This window comes from Echeneis naucrates, chromosome 21 (assembly GCF_900963305.1).
Source record: "Echeneis naucrates chromosome 21, fEcheNa1.1, whole genome shotgun sequence".
In the NCBI taxonomy this organism is placed as follows: domain Eukaryota; kingdom Metazoa; phylum Chordata; class Actinopteri; order Carangiformes; family Echeneidae; genus Echeneis; species Echeneis naucrates.
The window spans coordinates 10,318,227-10,326,102 of NC_042531.1; the positions used below are offsets into that span (position 1 = coordinate 10,318,227).

Here is a 7,876-nt window from a genome sequence, read left to right on the forward strand (position 1 = left end):
CATTTTTCTCTGGTGCTCAGCAGCACTGCACTAACACTTCATCATGAAGTTGTCTCATGCTTTCCAGTTGGAGTTTTAGGATTTTATATATACTATGATACAGTGGCATGATGGCAAAAAGCATTTTAAAGAATCATTCGAAGAATTTGAAGTTTTACACCCTAAAAAAAAGAAAGCTTTAAAAAATGTAACTGTGGAATGCTAAGACCAAAAAAGTGTGTGCATGAACCTTCAGTAACTGTTTGAAAGACATCAATTCAAAAGCAGCTTGTAAATCTTATCTGTGCCTCCTGACTTCTCAATATAGATCACTTTTTTTAGAAAAAAAAAAAAAAAAAAAGGCTAACTTTAACACCTGTCATTCCAGCCTTCCTCCTTCAACTGGTTAAAGGTCGAGTTTACATCAAACCATGATCACATCTGACAATCCGGGCGGATTTATGGATTCACTAAACACTCAAAAACGAGCCTGGCTCGAGTCCTTCCTGCTGTTTGGCTTCTTGTGACAGGGGCTGGCTGATGCGTGCATGCGCCTCTGCAGTGTGCACAAGGGCGTGGTTAGACGTCCAGCACCACCCATCAGATTATAACCTGATGTTTCAGTGACCTCCCCTGACCTCGACAAACCCCAGGCGATGGCGTAGGTGGAGCAGATGGCCTCATAACATCATTTTTTATGAATGTACTCTCTGAGAACAACTTTTAAAAATTGATCAATGGAGTTCATGAAAGCAGGATTTATTTGAAGATTGTCAGAGAGGTGAGCAATGAAGAACTTCTTGTAAGTAACAGATTTTCCTCTGTGTCACTAAATCGCTAAGCTAACCGGTAACCAAATCGGCTGTAACTAACCTCAGAGCCACACTAACGATAGTGACACATTGACTTTACACATTCAACTTTACACTTCACACATTAACAGCTACTGAATAATATGAATGAACAACAAAACCACACTTCTTCTTTCATATATTTAGTCCTTTCTTTCTTCCTTCCTTCACTCAGTTTGATGGTGGTGCTGCTCTGGCTGATTTTGGCTGATCATCTCCTTGAGGACATGGTTGGAAGCTTTTTCAGAGGGACAGGTTGACTGTGTACTAGGAAGCATCCCAGAATTCTCTGCAGTCCCATGAATGATACTGTGAGCTGCTTGCAAGTGTCGACGCTGCCTTTTGTGCACTGGGAGAGAGAAATCAAATCAACATATTCTGCCTTTTCAGTTCGTTCATTTCTAATCGCTGCTTGGTGTATCATCTCTAATAGATGATTTTACATTTTTATGCATCATCTTTTTCCCAGCATTAAAAAACTTTGGTAAGGTGGACACAGACCTCTTTGCCTTACACGTATCTTCTCCACTTCTGGGATAAGGAAGCTGTACACCAACTCCGACACAATCTCCTCTGACTGAAGATCGTTCCGGCTGCTTACACACATACAAATGATATTTGTTTGTCATGATGGGTTTGAATTTCTGGATACAAGGCATCAGCAGATATAAAGGTGTATAACCTTTCTTCCATGGCGTAAGCGATGTCGTTGATCTCCTTTGCTCTCCTGTGGATCTCCTCTCTGGCCTCCTGGCCAGCTGTCTTCTCCATGGCATCCAAGATGATGTCCTCTAAATACAAATCCACAGTCGCCTGATGTACCTGCACCACCTGTGACAAAGTGTTGAGGACATGCACATGCATATTCAAGATTAAATTATGCGCACATCCTGCAGACAAATATTACTCTAATAACAAATACTTTTGCATACACAAAAGAAAATGCACACACTTGTCTAAAGATCTCATCTTCTTCTCTGCGCCTGCGCTCCTCAACCTGCCTCCTTCCACTCTCCTCAGCTTCTCGAAGGCGACGGTCTCTCTCTGCCATCATTGCAAAGGCATGGATCCTGCGCTCTTCCTGTAGACGAATCAGCTCCTTTGACAAGGTGTCAAACACGTGGTCAAGCTCTGTACCTACCATCCTTGCCAGAGAGGCCTCCTCTTGAGAGGCCTGGGAGGGGAGAAAGAGAAGGAAAAATGATACTCCAAAAGAGATTAGTATTTTAAAAAAAAAAAACTTGTGTGTAAATGTGTCTCTGTCTTTCACCATGTGCCTGTGTTTGTCTCTCTGTTTTTTCAAGGTGATTGTATGCTCTTTGTCAGCTTTCTGTAGGTCCTCCTCCTCCTTCTGCAGGGCGTGGACAGTCCTCAGTTCTTGGATGAGCTCTAAATGGTTCTCCTTGCCTTTAAACATCTTCATAATGGAAGACAGAATTCAATACGCAACTTAAAACATCTCCTAACACCACCATTTCCAAAAGTATTGTAACAACATTCACGGAAACACAGATACACACAAACACACACACACACACGCTTGAGCCTGCAGATGTGTTCAGACCTCGCATTGGATACTTCTTCCTCTCAGTAGTTTCTGCAAGTGAATCACTGCAAGCTCTAGCTCCTCATCCCCCTAATGAGAGAAATAAATTACTTTTGAATAGGATTTTTTTATGTGTAGGATGAACAATGTTGGTGTTGATTACATTCACAGACATTAGCTGACCTCTGGTGGCCCCTCCACCCTGGGAGTGAGAGGTTGAGGTTCAGGCTTCTCCTTTTTGACCAGGTAGCGCAGGGGCTTCTTTGGTACAGTCTGGCTCTCCTCCTCCCTCAGGGCCTGAGGAGCCACAGTTTTTAATTAACATGTAGATAGATCTAAGTGGTATGCTTAATCAAAGTATGTCTTCCAGCTTTACCTTGTACTTCTTCATGAGCTCAACTGCTCTACTCGCAGGAGAAATTCGCCTTTCCTTGATAACATTGACCTTGGGTTTGGGTGTTTTCCTCCATGGCTTAAGAACTGAAGCAGAGAGCCCTGCCTCCAGCTCTTGCAAACCTGTGAGTGACAGAGAAAACAATAAAGGAAATGTCTGAGGTGCTACTGTAGAAATGACATGTAGAATTCTTTTTAAAAAGCATTTCTGACCTTCATATGTGTCTAGGTAGTTGATTTTTAAGTCATTGTGATAGGATCTCCTGCTGAATGTTTCTCTGTGGCTCTGAGGAGCATATTTTCGAGAATCTCTGGAGTTAAGGCCAAGTCGTTCCAGTTTCCTCTCCTCGTTTCTTTTCTTAGCTTCTAGTTTTCTCACTGCTGCAGTCATAGTAAAAATTAAAATAAATAAATAAATAAATAAATGATGAGTGGGAATAAAAATTATATTGCATATCATAGTGCAAAGTCAGTGGTTGTCTTACATCTTAAATAGTCATTTTGGAGCTTTTGCTGCTTGATCTCCTTGTCTTTTTGGAGTTTAGAATATATTTGGTTGAGTCTCTCATTTGTGACTTCTTTCTGGGCCTCATCCCTCTGCTTCAGCAGGTCCTTCAGCACAGCAAGACGTGTCTCTTGCAACCTGACCACCACCCACCAGAACAAAATATTGCAGAAGGCAGGTTTTTAATGGTAGAGAAAGCAGGGCCATCGAGGGGCTGGAGCTAGATCTAAACCAATTCAAAGCTGTGTGCCAGCATGTATTCTGTTAAATTTCTTGTAAAAAATTATTTTACCAAGAGGGGGCAGTGAAAACAAACTGTGAACACAAGAATCACACTGAGTGTAAAGTAAATGATACTGATGGGACTTGCAACATTGAAACAGTAAAGAAACACTTGAAATAAGTAAGATGCTAAAGGTTCATTACAGCTGAGGATAACTGCAATATCTGCTGGTAATTTACTTTGGGTTTTTTTAAAAGGGATGTGTACATTTTCAACAATTCCAACTTTAGTGTCCTCCATGGTAGTATCAGAAAACAGAGCCACTGTCTGTTTGCTTTATTAGACTTGTGAGAGCAGATAGTTTAAGTTTTTGCCCAAATGATGAGCAAACAGGCAGGTTAAACATGTACGACACTAAACCAAAAGCATTTATGGTTGGTAGCAGTTTACTTCACAATTTTTGTCAGATAAGTTTGAGGTAGAACCTCTATACCACTCACTTCTGGATTTCTCCTTCTCTGAAAGCCCACTCTTTGGCTTCCATCTCCTCCATCATGCGCCTCCTCTTGTCAAGCTGGCTGAGGTCACTCAGTGGAGGAAGACTGGCCTCCCAAGCTTGTTTGGCACGTGCTCGCACAATCATTTCCACTTCTGGCAGGCCTGCAGGCAGACCATGTCCTGAGAGGAATTACCATCAGAGAGTTTAGATGTTTAGGTGAGAGCACAAATAAGAGAGGTAATTGTATGGTATAGTGTATAACTGGTGGAAATATGAACAGCTGCTTTTGTACCCCAAGTCAAAGCTGCCAGCTTCAGGAGCTCTGATGGAGTTGTCCCTGGTTGTATCACATACTCAGGGCTATATGGATCAGTCTGTGTTTCACTTTCCCTGTAGTCGGTCTGGATCCCAACGGTGCGGTGGGTGGGCTGTTGTTCAGCATTCTGCCCACTGGTCATTGCAAAGTCCTCTCTGAGGTGACAAAATGGCAAGGTATACTCTCACCCAGTTAAAAGGACACAGAAGACATATCTGATTCATTTATGGAGGATGCTGAACTTACTTTGTAAGCGCATAAATCACATCTGGGGGAATGTGCTGTGCGAATGGAATCAGAGGGCTATAGGAAACAGAGTGGGACACTCTATCAAAAACTATGTGGGCTTTTACAACAAGTGTGAGCAATATGGTGCTTGTGTTTTGTAAACTGCCCCAGCATGAAGTAGAGTAACCGCATGATTTTATTCTGCCATGTTCACAGCTTCAGATTGTAGACTCAAACCGTTTAAAGTATTTCCAGCGATCAGCTCCAGTCACACAACACTCTTCCCTTCGGGTAAAAACTCTGTCAAGAAAATTATTAAGAATTATATCCACAAATGAAGAACTGTCCTAATTAGACTTCTTTTCTTTGTAATGAGTAACAAAATTAACTGACATAAAAATTAAAAACGAAAGTTCCTTTTTTTTCTCTAAAATGCGTTGATGTTACCCAGCCAGCTGCTGCAGTGCCTCTCTGCGCTGCTCTGCATGGCCTCGCCACCCACGATCAACAGATGCAGGCACTGGGTCTGTCTGGTCCAGATGAACAGTGTACCGCGGGTAGTGAGGCAGGCTACTGAACATGGACCCAAACTCTGGCACCCTCCTCTGATGAAGAGAAGCATGATTTCTGTCAGCAACAGCATTTTATTGTAAGCCTATTTCTTTTTTTTTTTTTTTTACTCAACTAAAGAATACTTAAGGGAACAAATGTACACTACCAGTCAAAAGTTTGGACACACATTCCTGTTCATTTGAATGACAAAGTGTGTGCAAACTTTTGACTGGTAGTGTACTTAGATGGGGTGAAAAAAAAGGGCTAAATTTTGATTTGGTTATGTTCACTGTTTAAGATGCAAAAAATAGTATGAAATAAACAAATGTAACTTAAATACGATATTCCTCACTTTTTAAAATAATCTAATTTTGTTTGCATTCTGAGGAACTCTTTGTAGCATTAGCATTACTATTCCACCAAATGTTGTGTTACTGAGCGAAAAATGCCAGTTGTCACTGACAGCCATCACGGCACCATGCTGGATCCAACTCAGCACTACTTCAGTTTGTATAGTTGTCAGCGGAAACACAACTCACCAGTCGGTCTTTGTTGGCGTAGGCCTTGAGGCTGGACCTGGCGTGGTCGGCCTCCGATGAGACGGTGTACACCGGATCTGCAGCGACAGGTTAGCCGATCAGTGCACCTGCTGACACGCTTTTCACAGCTAGCCAGGCCGAAGGTACGCTCACTCACCGTACAGGTAGTCATAAGCCCGCTGCCGCCTGACAGCCCTGTCGCCATGATTTTTCTCGGTGATGGTGTGAGTTGCGGATGCGCTCATTTTCGGATCACAAAAGACGAACCGAACCGTCTTTTGTCCCCTCGTGAATCTCTGAGGCAGTGTAACCATGGTAACGGTAAACTTTGAGTATGAAAGTGGGAGGGGCCTTTTGACGCGGAAAAGCTCAACTAAAATGAAATGAGTCGATTTCAAGCTCAAGAAATTCTTTATAAAATCCCTTGAAAAGTTAAAGACAAAACAACCAGCTGTTCGCCTTGTAGGTCAACGGTAGAAGAATTGAATCTATGACGTAGAAACAGCAGCAGAGGATCATGGGCATTGTAGTATTACCAGCCGTTCTTGCTCTGATAGCCTGATAGTGAGATTAAATAAATAAATAAAAAATATAATTAATAATATGGCCAGAAAATTAACGGTATCTAGAGAACTTGACGTTCAAAGCTATATTTCGATTGCTGGAGGCCACTTATCAAAATAATAATCTCAGTCATGGTGGCCTTACACTTAGTGCAAGGAAAGAAAAATTGAAAACAGCCTTCATCAAACTAGAACACTGTCACATATTCTCTCATAATTTTTTGCTCTTGAATAATAATAAAAAAAAAATAATAAACTGTCTACATATTAGCCAAGAGCATCTAAAACTAAAACTATAAATACTGTCTGAAATCTTTGGTTTTGTAGTGAAGATATGTTAAAAGTTATGAACTTTTATTTTTCATTAAATATTTAAGTGAAGACATATTTCTCAGTTTGCTTCATACACCACATTCTTTGTGCTGCCCTTTAGAACATATTTTTTGCATAGCTAAAAGGCTGATCGTAACATAAACAGGAAGTCTGTGTTATCAAGGGGAAACGGGTAAACTGACATTCTTCCATCAACAGACACACGCAAACCCTCTATCCTCATAAAGACGCTCAATTACAGATTGTGTTCCTTAGCCCCTTACCCTAACCTCAGCCTTCACAAGATATGAAACTAAATTCAGACTTAACTCATAGCTAGCCACACATAGACAAACACACACACACACACACACACACACACACACACACACACACGTATGCTGAACAAATGTGACAGAGAGTAATTTTCTCCTTTAAATCTTGGCCCATCAGCCCATGCTATATTTGGGAACTGCTGACCAAGGCAACATTACTTCACAGCTGGAAGATTTTCCGATTCTATGGTTCCTTCATTTGAAGTGTGCCAACTCACAGTCAGCTGGACTTCTGTCATCTAGTCAACAAACACAGTCTAATACCAAAAAAGACCAAAAAAGAAGAAGGAGTCTTTTGTCTTAGTCCTGGTTATGGCCCAAATTACTGTGGATATAACTTCCTCACATTAGTGTACTCACTATGAGGAGCAAATCGGATGAATTCCATATCTGCATTAAATGCTTATTATTATTTTTCTGCACCATACATAGAGGGAGAATCAAGACTAGAAAACAAAAGAATATGTACAAAGGCTTCATCCGCTGTTTGTAGTTTGTGTAGGTGCATTCACTGATATTAAGATGCAAATCTATTAGGCCTACTCTGTAGATTCTAACCACATATGTATGGCAGTGACCAAAAATGATACTGACAGTTAATCTCAGATGAGCAAATTGAGGAATGGTGCCAGTTGTGATGCCTGCAAAACTTCATAAACCCCTTGAACAGCAAAACACCAACCCACAGCTTGCATCAATTTATGCATTCTCAGCATGAAATATTGCTACTGAAGTTTGCACACACACATACACACACACACACACACATACTTAGTTTATTAGTTCCAATGTAGCAATTTTTTGCAGACTAATAAAATAACCCTGAAATCAATAATACCTTCGTAAGGGCTGTAACACTTTTAACTAAAACTATAACTTGACAAAAATTTATAGTAATTTTGAATTTGTTTATTGTTTATGGTTACATTTTATTGTGTCACACAAGCACATGTTTCTTATATTTTACTTGCTTAATTTATATTAACGAAAATTGACTAAATGTTGAAATGTATGTATATATATATATATATATAC

The 7,876-nt window shown here is 40.6% G+C and overlaps 1 protein-coding gene across 1 annotated transcript; it reads right to left on the reverse strand.

Annotated features, from left to right (window-relative positions):
* Positions 1-997: 997 nt before the first annotated feature.
* On the reverse strand, positions 998-5,876 carry cfap91 (cilia and flagella associated protein 91). The gene is made up of 17 exons (XM_029530799.1): positions 5,789-5,876; positions 5,632-5,708; positions 4,988-5,145; positions 4,778-4,840; positions 4,559-4,615; positions 4,289-4,467; positions 3,998-4,175; positions 3,255-3,412; positions 2,983-3,150; positions 2,753-2,892; positions 2,560-2,673; positions 2,395-2,466; positions 2,101-2,247; positions 1,783-2,004; positions 1,513-1,661; positions 1,332-1,426; positions 998-1,179 (listed from the first exon to the last, which is right to left on the reverse strand). The coding sequence occupies exons 1-17, from the start codon at positions 5,874-5,876 to the stop codon at positions 998-1,000; spliced, it is 2,247 nt and encodes a 748-aa protein (XP_029386659.1).
* Positions 5,877-7,876: the final 2,000 nt, after the last annotated feature.